Source organism: Tauraco erythrolophus, chromosome Z, assembly GCF_009769465.1.
Source record: "Tauraco erythrolophus isolate bTauEry1 chromosome Z, bTauEry1.pri, whole genome shotgun sequence".
NCBI lineage: Eukaryota > Metazoa > Chordata > Aves > Musophagiformes > Musophagidae > Tauraco > Tauraco erythrolophus.
The window spans coordinates 24,023,433-24,038,030 of record NC_141496.1 but is presented as its reverse complement, the minus strand read 5'-3'; the positions used below and the strand labels follow the sequence as shown (position 1 = coordinate 24,038,030).

Below are 14,598 nucleotides of genomic sequence, written 5' to 3'. Positions count from 1 at the left end.
GCTCACATACTGTGTAAAGGAGTTTAATTGCTCTTTATCAGCAGAGTCATATGCCTGTTGAAATGACTAGCATTAACAAGGCTTAACACGGTCAGTATTTACAAACATATCCTTTACCAAATGAGCAATATTATCCACAAAGGACATGACATAAGCTCCGTGTCTCATGAAAATATCTTCTCAATATGAAAAAATAGCAGCCTACTTGTATGCTAATCAAACTCTCTTTGTATATGTTTTTATGATGATTGAGAGAGATTTTCTCAGGACTCCTTTTTATTATACTTTTCTTACATAAGTGCTCTTTACTATGAAAGAGCATACTTCAAAAATAGAACAAGTAGTCTTCTTTCTTGCCTGGCTCATGCTGACGGGTGCGGTGCTTATATTTCCCTCAAACTTTGGACTCAGGCAATTGATGTAGTACGGATCAAGAATCATAGAATCATAGAATGGTTAGGGCTGGAAGGGACCTTCAAAGGTCATCTAGTCCAACCCCCCTGCAAGGAACAGGGACATCTCCAACTAGATCAGGTTGCTCAGGGCCTCGTCCAACCTGGCCTTGAACGCCTGCAGGGATGGAGCATCCACCACCTCTCTGGGCAACCTGTTCCAGTGTTCTACAACTCTCATGGTAAAAAATTTTTTCCTAATATCCAACCTGAATCTACCTCCCTCTATTTTAAAACCATTACCCCTTGTCCTATCACAACTGGCCTTCCTGAACAGCCTCTCCCCATCTTTCTTGTAGGCCCCCTTGAGGTACTGGAAGACCGCTATAAGGTCACCCCGGAGCCTCCTCTTCTCCAGGCTGAACAGCCCCAACTCTTTCAGCCTGTCCTCATAGGAAAGGTGCTCCAGCCCTCTTACCATCTTCGTGGCCCTCCTCTGGACCCTCTCCAACTGGTCCATGTCCTTCTTATGTTGGGGGCTCCAGAACTGGACGCAGTACTCCCAAGTGAGGTCTCACGAGGGCAGAGTAGAGGGGGAGAATCACCTCCCTCGACCTGCTGGCCACGCTCCTCTTGATGCAGCCCAGGACGCGGTTGGCCTTCTGGGCCGCAAGAGCACATTGCTGGCTCATGTTGAGCTTCTCGTCCACCAGTACTCCCAAGTCCTTCTCCTCAGGGCTGCTCACAATCCATTCTCCGCCCAGTCTGTATTTGTGCCTGGGATTGCCACGACCCAGATGTAGGACCTTGCATTTGGCCTGGTTGAACTTCATGAGGTTGTCACGGGCCCACCTCTGCAGCCTGTCGAGGTCCCTCTGGATGGCATCCCTCCCTTCCAGAGTGTCGACGGCACCACACAGCTTGGTGTCATCGGCGAACTTGCTGAGGGTGCACTCCATGCCACTGTCCACATCACCGACAAAGATGTTGAAGAGGGCTGGGCCCAACACGGACCCCTGAGGGACGCCACTCGTGACCGGTCTGCACTTGGACATCGAGCCATTGACCACCACTCCTGACAAAGCAAGACGTTCGTATTAGAATATTTACCTGCTAAACTTTACAAATCTGTTTGCTTGTAGAAAAAGATTTCACACTTCAGGTTGTTGACACCAACTTGTTGTTGGGGTTTTTTTTTGGCTATAGGCCATGAGGTTTAGGTAGGCAGCTCTAAAATTAACCCAGAGAGCTTTGCTAACATTGTACATGGAAGTGAATCTCTGTTTTTAAGCAGAAATTAAGAGCATAGGTTGTAGGACAATACTATTTGAAAAGAAAATATTTTATATATAATGCTATGTAGGATTAATTAATTTCATAGAATCATAGAATGGTTAGGGTTGGAAGGGACCTCAAAGATCATTTATATGATCAAAGATCGTTTACTTTAAATTTACACTTCTTCTAAATCATAAAATAATGTATGAATTTCAGGTTTTATAGTGGACTTCTCCCTCTTCATTAAAAATAATATATGTTTGCTTTACTTGTCAAAATTCTAATGCTTTGTTTTAATTAAGTTTGTTTAGAGGTAAGATAAACTGTTTCCATCAATATACTTCTGTATTTTCTCATGAATACGTTTTTGATGTCTGATAGGACCTAATTAGACTGATATATCAAACTGAACTATTTCGTAGCATGTTTGGAAACTTTACAGTTTCAACTTTTGGTGAGGTTTTTATCTCTATAGGACTTGCCAAGACCCTGAAACATACAGATGTTAATAAGCTATACTTCTTATACTGCTTTTATTTGCAAGTCATCTCACAAGTCAGGCCTTAGAAATGTATCATTTGCTCTCCCAGCTGCCCTTATAGGGAACAGTACTAAATTTCTCAGTGGTAAAGCTTTGGTTAGAAGATAGGCTTTTTTATCACTCTTAACGAGTCCGTAATAATTTAGCAAGTTTTTCTTTCTTTGCCTCTCCTCCCTGAGTCTCTCTCTTGTAATCCCTTTACTTCACCCATTACTTATACCATCCTTCTGCTTGTTGTTTTCATTCTGTCTATTCACCGCCTACTGTTTCTTGGTAACTCAGGAGGGAGAGATGCAGAACCTTTCCCTACATTGCAGATGTTTTTCCTCTGTTCCTTCTTCCCCGAGCAAGAAATCCTTAGGGCTATTTCTTGTATTGTATAGACTTATGCTTATGCTCTCTGCCATCCTTCTGTTATGTACACTTCAGAAATGTAATTTTTTGCAACATCAGTCAACTCCAACAAGGGGTACTTACAGGATAAAGGGTAATGTAGATCCGTTTTTCTTCAATCTGTGAACTAAAGTCTTGCAGTATGTGGCCCAGTACTGTTTAATATCACCAGTGACACAGACAGTGGGATTGAGTGCACCCTCAGCAAATTTGCAGGTGACACCAAGCTGAGTGGTGCAGTTCACATGCCTGAGGGGTGGGATGCCATTGAGAGAGACCTGGACAAGCTCGAGAAGTGGGCCCATGTGAACCTCATGAGCTTCAACAAGGCCAAGTGCAAGGTCCTGCACATGGGTCAGGGCAACCACTGGTATCGATACAGACTGGGAGATGAAGGGATGGAGAGCAGCCCTGCCAGGAAGGACTTGGGAGTACTGGTGGATGAAAAGCTCAATGTGAGCTGGCAATGTGCGCTGGCAGCGCAGAAAGCCAACCATGTCCTGGGCTGCATCCAAAGAAGCATGGCCAGCAGGTCGAGGGAGGTGATTCCGCCCCTCTACTCCACTCTGGTGAGACCCCACCTGGAGTACTGCATTCAGCTCTGGAGTCCTCAGCACAGAAAAGACGTGGACTTGTTGGAGCAGGTCCAGAGGAGGGCTACTAAAATGATCCGAGGGCTGGAAGACCTCTCCTATGAGGAAAGGTTGAAAGAGTTGGGGTTGTTCAGCCTGGAGAAGAGAGGTTCTGGAGAGACCTTATTGCAGATTTTCAATACTTATTCAAGTATAGAAGGCTTATAAGAAAGATGGGGACAAACTTTTTAGCACGGCTTGTTGCGATAGGACAAGGGCTGATGGTTTTAAGCTAAAAGAGGGTAGATTTAATCCAGATATAGGAAGAAATTTTTTACAATGAGGATGGTGAAACACTGGAACAGGTTTCCCAGAGAGGTGGTAGATGTCCCATCCCTGGAAGCGTTAAAGGCCAGGTTGGACAGGGCTCTCTCTGAGCCACTTGATCTAGTTGAAGATGTCCGTACTCACTGCAAAGGGAGTGGACCACATGACCCTTGAAGGTCCTTTCCAACCCAAATTATTCTGTGATTCTATGATTTATAACTGTATACTGTTGTGCGTAAGGAGGTCTTTTCATAGTTTCAACATTTGAGAGAAATTAATATGTTTGATCATCTAGGAAAATATCTAAGGTGGTAATTCCTGAACCAGTTTTAATATCAATGATAGTTTAGGTTCTCAGTGTAGATCTGATATGCAACAGCCTGTGAAAATTTTATTTTTAAGTGTGGAACTGCTGATTTTTAGGCATATCTTGCTTTCGCTTTCTTAAAGTTGATATTAAGGAGAGTGAACTTTAATGAACAGAAAAATGATTCTCTTGATAGACATCTGTAATTGGAAATCTGAAGAGTTGTATTAACAGTGGGAAGATTAAAATTAATTTTACTAGGTATTAAAGAAGAAATGTAGTTGGCCTTTTCGTGGAAAGTTATTTCCTGTAGTTTTAGTTAATAACTAATTGCATACTCCTTCATTTTACAGGTGAATTATGGGAAAGTCTGTAATGAAAGTAGAAAAGGACTGAAATTCACCATCTCTTGTGGCTGTAATCCAGAGTTTGCCTTTGTACCATATGATAGTACCATTGCGGTTTACACGATTTTCACAGGCGAACTGATAACTATGCTTAGAGGGCATTACAGTACTGTCGACTGCTGTGTATTTCAACCTAATTTTCAGGTAAGTAAAGTACGAACTTATGCAGATTGCCAAGCCATTTGCACAAAAAATGTAAACTTTTCAGAGATGTGCTTTAATCAAAGGTTTTGACATAAGAGGGAGTTCTGTGGCCTATGTGTCAAGCAAGAAAAGTTTGGTCAGGTTCTTGGGACAGCCCTTTCTATATTGGGTTCCTTCCACTGTTCGTTTCATCTCACATAGGTAACTTTTCAATATACCTGTAATGATTTTTTGGCTTATATTGTTGTTAATAAATCATATGCATTAAAGCTTTTGCGTGTTTTCTGAAAGGCTGAAGAGGAGGCGTTTGTCTTTCTGTGAGATACCTAAGACTAATCACAGTAAGAAAAAGTGTGAAGTGCATTTAGGTGAAGTGCATTAGTGTTAGTATTGCTGAGAAACCTCTCAAGTACTTTGCTAAGGTGATCTTGCTCAAATGCCTGTACTTATGCAATCACTGGATCTACGAACAGTTTGGATGAAGTGCTGAGAAGATGAGCTTCTTGAATTAATCTGAAAGGTCAAATATTCACATGATAGCTAAGGCATATCTTTTCTGGACTGTTCTTGACTAGTTAAAAAAGTCCTTTGTGTTTTTAAGAGTAGTTTCCCAACACAAGTGCTAGTGTGTTTACATTAAGTCATCCTTGGTGCTCTTTTGGATAAGATGAAGAGGTGAGGCTCATTAAATCTCACTGTAAATCGTGTTTTCCAGCCCTGGAAGTGCATATCTCTTTATAGTATCTCTATCTTGGCTTTTAAGATCCTTAGGAAAGGATCACTCGTGTGAGCATACACCTAAGAACTGCATCAGACACTATAGGTATAGGTTTATGTTGGCAACAACTTCATTTGTTTATCCGTTGTGTTTCCTGATTCTCTTTCATAGTTACCTTTTCCAGAGTTCAGTTCTATATTCTAGAAGTATGCCTAGATTTTGTATTCTAGAAGTATGCCTAGATTTTGTATTCTAGAAGTATGCCTAGATTTTGTATTCTAGAAGTATGCCTAGATTTTGTATTCTAGAAGTATGCCTAGATATTCCCCCTGGGGAAGAGGGGCCCAAGAAAGCTGGATAATATTCAAGGATCACCTCCTCCAAGCTCAGGAGCGGTGCAGTCCAACAAAGAGAAAGTCAGGTAGGAACACCAGGAGGCCTGCAAGGATGAACAAGGAGCTCCTGGACCAACTCGGACACAAAAAGAAGGCCTATAGAGGGTGGAAGCAAGGACAGGTAGACTGGGAAGAATACAGAGTGATTGTCCGAGCAACCAGAGATCAGGTTAGGAAAGCTAAAGTCCTCATAGAGTTAAATCTGGCCAGGGACATCAAGGGCAACAAGAAAAACTTCTATAGATATGTCAGTGATAAAAAGACATCTAGGGAAAATGTAGGCCCTCTCTGGAAGGAAACGGGGAACCTGGTTACCCGGGATATGGAGAAGGCTGAGGTTCTCAATGATTTCTTTGCCTCAGTCTTCACTGGCAAAAGCTCCAGCTGCACAGCTCAAGTCCAGAAGGCAAAGGCAGGGACTGTGAGAATGAAGAACCGCCCACTGTAGGAGAAGATCAGGTTCAAGACCATCTAAAGAACATGAAGGTGGGCAAGTCATAGAATCATAGAATCATAGAATGGCATAGGCTGGAAGGGACCTTAGAGATCATCTAATCCAACCTCCTGATGAGGTGCATCCGCGGGTCCTGAGGGAGCTGGCAGATGAAGTTGCTAAACCACTATCCATCATATTTCAGAAGTCGTGGCAATCTAGTAAAGTTCCCACTGACTGGAAAAGGGGAAACATAGCCCCCATCTTTAAACAGGGGAAAAAAGAAGACCCAGGGAATTACAGGCCAGTCAGTCTCACCTGACTGGTGAGCCTACAGGAAAGCTGGAGAGGGACTTTTTACAAGGGCATGTAGTGATAGGACAAGGGGCAATGGCTTTAAATTGAAAGAGGGCAGATTTAGATTAGATCTAAGGAAGAAATTTTTCACTCAGAGGGTGGTGAGGCACTGGAACGGGTTGCCCAGAGAAGTTGTGGATGCCCCATCCCTGGAAGTGTTCAAGGCCAGGTTGGATGAGGCTTTGGGCAACCTGGTGTAGTGGAGGGTTTCCCTGCCCATGGCAGGGGGGTTGGAACTAGATGATCTTTGAGGTCCCTTCCAACCCGAACCATTCTATGATTCTATGATTTTCTTTTTTTCATATGCTCTGCTTTAGTTTTATTGTTACTCTGATGGAATAACGTCAGTATAGTCAATGTGTCAACACCAAAGGTAGTGGTAGTGTTATTTTAACTGTTTGTGTTCACACCCATACTTCCAAATAGCTCATTCTGCCTTGAGATAATTAAGTACATTTATCAGTCTTCTTATAATTCCAATGGAAATGATTTCTCAGTTAAAACTCCTTTTCTGAGAATGAAGTAATTTGCAAAATTTATAGTTACATGTTTTATTTTACTCTTGCAAGCAATAATAAATCAATATGTTCCTAACTTTTTGACAGCTGTGCATTTCTATTTTCAGTTACTAGTCGTAAATAAAATCAGTTTTGCTTGACAAAACCTTCCTTCTTGCAAACCATGTTGACTGATGTTGTTTATATTCCTATATCTTAAATCTACAGTAGCTGAATGGTTTAATCACCTTTTTCATTGTCTTGTTTAGGACTAAAGAAATGTCAGTTTGTTTGTTTGTTTCTGTATCGTTCCACTTCTTTTTTTTTTTTTTTTTTTTTTTTGCTTGAGTGGCGTATTAGCTCACTTTCAGCTCTGTAGTATTTCAGTATGTTTTAAAATGTGATTAACTTAAGCAAGCCAGAAGTTTTCTTAGACAGCTCTTCTAAGCCTCTCTGATAAAAGTTACGCATCTACTGGTGAAATGTGTAGCAGATGGCTTTCTAACACATTTTTCTTACTTATTAGCACACTTGAAATCAGTACACTATCTTCATATTAATTAAGGTCTACATCTTTTCTGTATAGTTTCTACCATTTCCATGTAGCAGTCAGTCTCTGTCATTGTTAAGTTTTCTTCATATTAATAGTCTTCTATTAAGAGTATTAATAGTCTTTTTTCTGCTGTCTTTAACTCTACTGAGTGATTTTTGTCCTACCCACCCCCAAATCTGGTCCTTAGATTTTCTTACTATTTTTTATTATGTTCAAAACTTCTGATTGATATTGGTTGCTGCCAGTCCCTCATGTTCTTTCTGTTCATTAACTGTATTTTAATCACTCTCTTTTTTTTACCTCATAACTGGAATAGGCTCTAAAAGAAACTTTAACTTTGCAGCACTTATGTATTTGAGGTGAGAAGTGTCTTGTATTTGCTCAGAACCGTGTAATGAAATATGATCACTGATGCCCAAGCAACTAGCTATTTGCAATCCAATGATATTAGTCGTTATCTGTTCTTAAGAGGTCCAAATTAATTAGCAGGTTTGTGTGGAGTACCTTTTGTGTTTGAGATATTGTGTCTCCACAGAGTGGTGTGAGACTTAGTTAATGTGTGTATATGTGCGTATATGTGCCATTTGAGATCCTGGGAATAGAGCCATAAAATCCACTATGTTATTGTTGGCCTAAATTGTTCTTGCGTAATTATCTCTGTCAAGTTAATAAGATGTTAGTCTGCTTAAGTAGTAAGAACTGCAGAATTTGGCCCTTTAATAAGAGCCATTAATTTAATAGGAGGTCGGTAATTTCAAGGGTGGTGTGGAAGAGGAAATCTTGGTTGTGCAATCTCTTAGATGTTTACTGTTGGATCTAACACACAGATACCATTGTGCCATATTAGCTGCTTAAAATAATTTGAGTAAACAAACAAAACCTACATTTCCCTTTCAGAAACATAAATGGAGTAAAGCACCATGCACGAATAATATGTCATAAAATATTAGGTATGCATCAGGAAACAATTTTGCTTTAAATTGTAGCTACTGCTATTGTTCAAGAAACTACAGTGACATTTGCAAAGGCATTTTGCAAATCCAGTGATAGGCTAATAAGTTAAAATAACTGAAAGGTAAATTAGATTTTATTTGCAGTCTTTCCTCAGAGTCTTAAAGCATAATATTTCCATATATTGTACCATAAGCACGAATGGAGCGTGTTTCTAGTGCAATGTATGTGTGTGTTCTATACTGTATGATAAACGTGCATGGACCTCACTGGCTCTTCTTTTCACTGACTTAAGGTATTAGTCATCATTTCAGATTGTAATAATTAATTGTAAGTATTACTCAATGCAGTAGATATTAACTGAAGATCTTGCAATGCCAGGATCAGAAAGTGAGACAGTGGTAATAAAGATTAAAAGGATGTATGCTGATGTCACTGTAACATTGTTCACAAGGAGAGATTTTGTCGTGGGAAGAGGTTTTAAAGTTCTATACCCTGTCAAAGACAGGAGGCCTGAGTAGAGTACTGCTGACAGGATGAAGTGAGATTTGACCTATACGTTGGTATATCTTTGACCTATCTTCTTTTAAGCAAGTTGAGTAAGATGTTTCTGTCTCATAGAATTATAAACCCTAATCTTGTGTGTGTTTTATGCAGTAATAACTTCATGCATGGGACCAGTTTTACATAAAGCTTCTATAGATATGTCAGTGATAAAAAGACATCTAGGGAAGATGTAGGCCCTCTCCGGAAGGAAAGGGGGGACCTGGCTACCTGGGATATGGAGAAGGCTGAGGTTCTCAATGACTTCTTTGCCTCAGTCTTCACTGGCAAGAGCTCCAGCGGCGCAGCCCAAGTCACAGAAGGCAAAGGCAGGGACTGTGAGAATGAAGAACCGCCCACTGTAGGAGAAGATCAGGTCCGAGACCATCTTAAGAACCTGAAGGTGAACAAGTCCATGGGACCAGACGAGGTACATCCGCGGGTCCTGAGGGAACTGGCAGCTGAAGTTGCTAAGCCACTATCCATCATATTTCAGAAGTCGTGGCAATCTGGTTAAGTTCCCACTGACTGGAAAAGGGGAAACATAGCCCCCATCTTTAAACAGGGGAAAAAAGAAGACCCAGGGAATTACAGGCCAGTCAGTCTCACCTCTGTGCCCGGCAAGATCATGGAGCAGATCCTCCTGGTGACTATGCTAAGGCGCATAGAAAATAAGGAGGTGACTGGTGACAGCCAACATGGCTTCACTAAGGGCAAATCCTGCCTGACAAATTTGGTGGCCTTCTATGATGAGGTTACAGCATTGATAGATAGGGGAAGAGCAACTGACATCATCTACCTGGACTTATCCAAAGCATTTGATACTGTCCCACACGACATCCTTGTCTCTAAGCTGGAAAGACATGGTTTTGATGAATGGACCACTCGGTGGATAAGGAATTGGCTGGATGGTCGCACTCAAAGAGTTTTAGTCAACGGTTCGATGTCCACGTGGAGGCCTGTGACGAGTGGTGTTCCTCACGGTCAGTACTGGGACCAGTGCTGTTTAACATCTTTGTTGGAGACATGGACAGTGGGATCGAGTGCACCCTCAGCAAGTTTGCAGATGACACCAAGTTGTGTGGTGTTGTGGACACGCTGGAGGGAAGGGATGCCCTCCAGAGGGACCTTGACAGGCTGGAGAGGTGGGCCTGTGAGAACCTCATGAAGTTCAACAAGGCCAAGTGCAAGGTCCTGCACATGGATTGGGGCAATCCCAAGCACAAGTACAGGCTGGGTGGAGAATGGATTGAGAGCAGCCCTGAGGAAAAGGACTTGGGAGTGCTGGTGGATGAGAAGCTCAACATGAGCCAGCAATGTGAGCTGGCAGCCCAGAAAGCAAATCGTATCCTGGGCTGTATCAAAAGAAGTATGGCCAGCAGGTCGAGGGAAGTGATTCTGCCCCTCTACTCTGCTCTCGTGAGACCCCACCTGGAATACTGCGTTCAGCTCTGGAGTCCCCAACATAAGAAGCACATGGAGCTACTGGAACGAGTCCAGAGGACGGCCACAAAGATGATTCGAGGGCTGGAGCACCTCTGCTATGAAGACAGGCTGAGAGAGTTAGTTGGGGCTGTTCAGCCTGGAGAAGAGAAGGCTCCGGGGTGATCTCATAGCAGCTTTCCAGTACCTAAAGGGGGCCTACAGGAAAGCTGGAGAGGGACTTTTTACAAGGACGTGTAGTGATAGGACAAGGGGCAATGGACTTAAACTGAAGGAGGGGAGATTTAGATCGGATATAAGGAAATTTTTCACTCAGAGGGTGGTGAGGCACTGGAACAGGTTGCCCAGAGAAGTTGTAGATGCCCCATCCCTGGAAGTGTTCAAGGCCAGGTTGGATGAGGCTTTGGGCAACCTGGTGTAGTGGAGGGTTTCCCTGCCTATGGCAGGGGGATTGGAACTAGATGATCTTTGAGGTCCCTTCCAACCCTAACCATTCTATGGTTCTATGATTCTATAAGTTAGTATGTCAGCTCTGTTGAATAAGATTACCCACATAAATGGCTTTTATAAGAATTAGGCATTATTTTCCCGCACCGTCAGTGTAATTCATGCAGTTCTAGAATTAAACAGACATAAAGAAAGAATGCAGTTCTGGAATTAAACATACAGAAAGGAGATTTTCTGCAAAGACAGAACTGTAATAATTCATTGAACTTATGTTGAATCAACATACTAATAATGTGCATATATACACAGAGTTGCTAGTTGAAGGGTAAAAGCCAACATGCTTAAAGCAAGGCTTTCATGCTGTCGGCCTGAATACAGAAAAGAATACTTTTTGTTTCGCTCCGGCAATACTCACGTGTTGTCAGGCACCGCATATAATATGCAGGAGTAGGATTCAAGATTGAAGGCATATGAGAATATCTTCATGGGTGTTCATTTAAGCAGCACTTTGGAAAACAGAAGCATTATTAGTGCAAAATTTACTGCGAAGATGGTGCAGTGCTTGTCATTAGCAGAATTTCTGCAGTTTAAAGTGACAGAAAAGTCTGTGTTTCCTTTAATAGAGAACTAAGAAAACTAAGCTGTATTTGACTGTTAGCTGTTTGGTGTGGAGAGTGTTTGCTTCCATGTGTTTGCAGGGTGCCTGCACAATGGGAACTCAGTCCTTAGTCATTACCATAATAAATAGAGTTATTTATATTAAAAATAATAAATTGGTCTTTCTGATCTCCGCCTTCCCAACAGGATACAGGCTTCAAGTTGTTCTTTATTTGTTCTTTTCCTTCCCTAGGCGTACTGAAACTACGTTTACTTAATACTTCTTTGTTCTATACTCATGCACTCGTCTAACATGTATTACCAGATGCTTTTGAATTGATTCATATTTTTTAATTACAATAAAATGTCTTTTCCTTTTTTTTTTTTCCCTCCTCACTTCTCCATGAAACATAAATAATCTCTTAAGCTTCCTAACTGTTAAAATAGGTGTCTTTTCAGGACACATGAAAGAAGGAAGAAGAAAAGCGCATTTAAGCAATGAAGTTCATTTAAGTGTGGGTAGTGCTGTTTTGGTGAGCAGTCTGGGAAAAAGACAAAAATTTATTAATTTTCTTTGACATATCATTATATCATTTAAAATACTGTTTATCAAGATTACAGTACAAATTAGAAGTTGTATATTTGTCTTTATTTTTAAAGAAATATTTCATACGCTTCCCCCACCCCCCACCCCCCCATTATATCTGTGTCACTATTCAGTAAAACAGTGTGAAAGTAATTTTTGTTTGCTTTCTTAAAGGAACTTTACAGTGGTAGCAAAGATTGCAATATCCTTGCGTGGATTCCAGCTCTTCGAGAGCCAGTTCCTGATGACATTTCTGAAAAGGTAATGAATTTGTGAGTTTGAACTATAGTTTTTATAGCTGTCGTACTTGAGGTGGTGGTGTTGAAATTGCATATAAAGTATGTGTTTCACCATCAAAACTTGCAACAAGTCATAAGTGAGAGGAGAATCACCTACTGTTTCTGTGCAATCTTTTGATTGTTGTGGGGTTTTGAGAGGATATTTTCTTCCATAGGCTAGTAAAATCCTTTGCAGACTTCTGGCTTTTCACTTATTTAAAAGTAGTACTTGTCATTTGGCTTTCACTCTTTCCTATTTTAGCTTCCTTAATTTCCATACTATTTTCTGTAGTTTATTCTATTTTGGAATTGGAAAGGTGCCAAAGACTTTATTTTAAGTTCTTTAAGAATATACTGTGTATTAAACAGTAAGATTAGAGATGACACACTTCATACCCAAATATTTTTTATGCAGAAATACAATAAGAAGATTCCAAAGGAGCTTATTTTAGTGTCTGAGGCAAGACGTTCTGGCTCTTACAGGGAAAATCATATGTAACACTGTTGTCCAAGAGAATGTTTTCTTCCTTAGTATTAGAGCTTGGCAATAAAAATTTCAATGAACAGTTTGAGAGGGAAAAATTCTAGATTTTAAGGAACTGAAACCATTCACAGAATCAGAGTCTGGCAAACTGTACTACTGTTAGAAGTTCAGGATATATTAATGTTTTGGCTCATAGCATACAAAAATTCTGATTTTTAAAATTTCTAAAACGTTCCATTTTGGATGGGGGAAATGGTAAAAAGCATAAAATTTTTGTAACATTTCCTTTGCATTGTAAGATAACTTACTTAAAAACTGTCCTACGCTTAAGGAAGGAAGACGAAAATAATTTTGAAGGTTAGATACCCTGAACCCAAAATGTGCTGAGTTCACCTGAAGTGAGTATTTTTGGTGTAACTGAGAATCTTGATGTGTGAGAGTTATTTTCTTCTTAGTCTGAAAACCAAAGACAAACTCACAGCAACAAGATTATTTACCCAGCTCTGATTAGAACTGCCCCTTTAAACTTGACATGGTGGAGGTATGTAATGCATACCATTTTTTTGAAATCTATTAAGCTACAGCTGCTGTCTGCAAATGTTGTGTATGAGCACTGCCTCTGAAAGAAGCAGCTCCGCTGTCCACAGGCAGCTAGTTCCTGCTCCCTCTCATGTGCTAGAACAGCCGTTAGGGTGCCTGTATGACCACAATCTGAACCCAGGGTAGAGGTGAACAAGAAAAACGTTTTATTTCGAGTCAAAACTGTGAGGCAGTGCATTGTGTCGCTGCAGAAACCCTTTAGCTTGACCCTGGCGGGGATGTGGTGAGGAATAGATCTTGGATGTGCATAGAGGCCAGGACTACTTCTTGAGACAGTACTGATCAGTTACACTGGGCCAGGGAAATTATTTCTTAAAACCAGTGACTCAAAGCAAACACAGTAATATCTGTTATATTTTATAGCAGACATTTGTAAAATTTCCAATCAGTGCTCTAGATATTTTTTTTGTTGTAATTAGAATTAAATAGAGTACTGTTTCTTTTCATAATGTATCATGTCTCTAATTAGCAGGATGGCCAAAGAAGTGGTTAAAAAAATTCCAATACCCATGAGAGGCACAATGGTTTGCCTACATATAGTAATTTAAGACATGCATTTAGCATTGCTTTTATTTGATTTTAGTATTTTTAATTAAGCAAACCGCTGAGAGAATTTTTATTTTCTTTAGTCTCTGCCTCAACAGCATTTAAATCCAGCATATGAAGACGCATGGAGCAGCAGTGATGATGAAGGCTGAATTTCAATTATGTGCTGATATAAAATTGACATTCAGGCACTGCGTTCATGGACTTTATCTACAGAATTGGATATCATCAGATTTGTTACAACTGGATTTTTGGTACAGCTCTATTAGAGCAAGGTCTTTTAGAAATAAGTTTTCACTGTTCTCTGTGTTCTTTCTTCACTCTTACAGTTAAATCTAAAGGATTACTTTTTCATACTTACTGACTTTTATACTTAACCTTATGCATTGGTATACTTCATTCACTTTTGAACAGATGATAAAGGAAAAATAAAAGCCCTTGGGACTGGTTAATATTGCATTGTTTCTGGTATCACTAATACATAAAATCATAGAATGCTTAGAGTTGGAAGGGACCTCAAAGATCATCTAGTTCCAACCCCCCTGCCATAGGGAGGGAAACCCTCCACTACACCAGGTTGCCCAAAGCCTCATCCAACCTGGCCTTGAACACTTCCAGAGATGTGGCATCCACAACTTCTCTGGGCAACCCGTTCCAGTGTCTCACCACTCTCAGAGTAAAGAATTACTTCCTTATATCCGATCTAAATCTCCCCTCTTTCAGTTGAAATCCATTGCCCCTTGTCCTGTCACTACATGCCCTTGTAAAAAGTCCCTCTCCAGCTTTCCTGCAGGCCCCCTTCAGGTACT

At 40.7% G+C, this 14,598-nt stretch overlaps 1 protein-coding gene across 2 annotated transcripts in view; it reads left to right on the top strand.

Moving 5' to 3' along the window:
* The window catches only part of ERCC8 (ERCC excision repair 8, CSA ubiquitin ligase complex subunit), a 36,999-nt gene extending 22,782 nt beyond the window's left edge, over nucleotides 1-14,217 (top strand). For both annotated transcript variants that reach the window (XM_086628946.1, XM_086628947.1), the window contains 3 exons: nucleotides 4,164-4,361; nucleotides 12,056-12,142; nucleotides 13,873-14,217. In XM_086628946.1, the coding sequence (XP_086485072.1) occupies nucleotides 4,164-4,361; nucleotides 12,056-12,142; nucleotides 13,873-13,941 (354 nt within the window). In that variant the 3' untranslated portion in view covers nucleotides 13,942-14,217. The remainder of the gene's footprint in view (nucleotides 1-4,163; nucleotides 4,362-12,055; nucleotides 12,143-13,872) is intronic.
* Nucleotides 14,218-14,598: the final 381 nt, after the last annotated feature.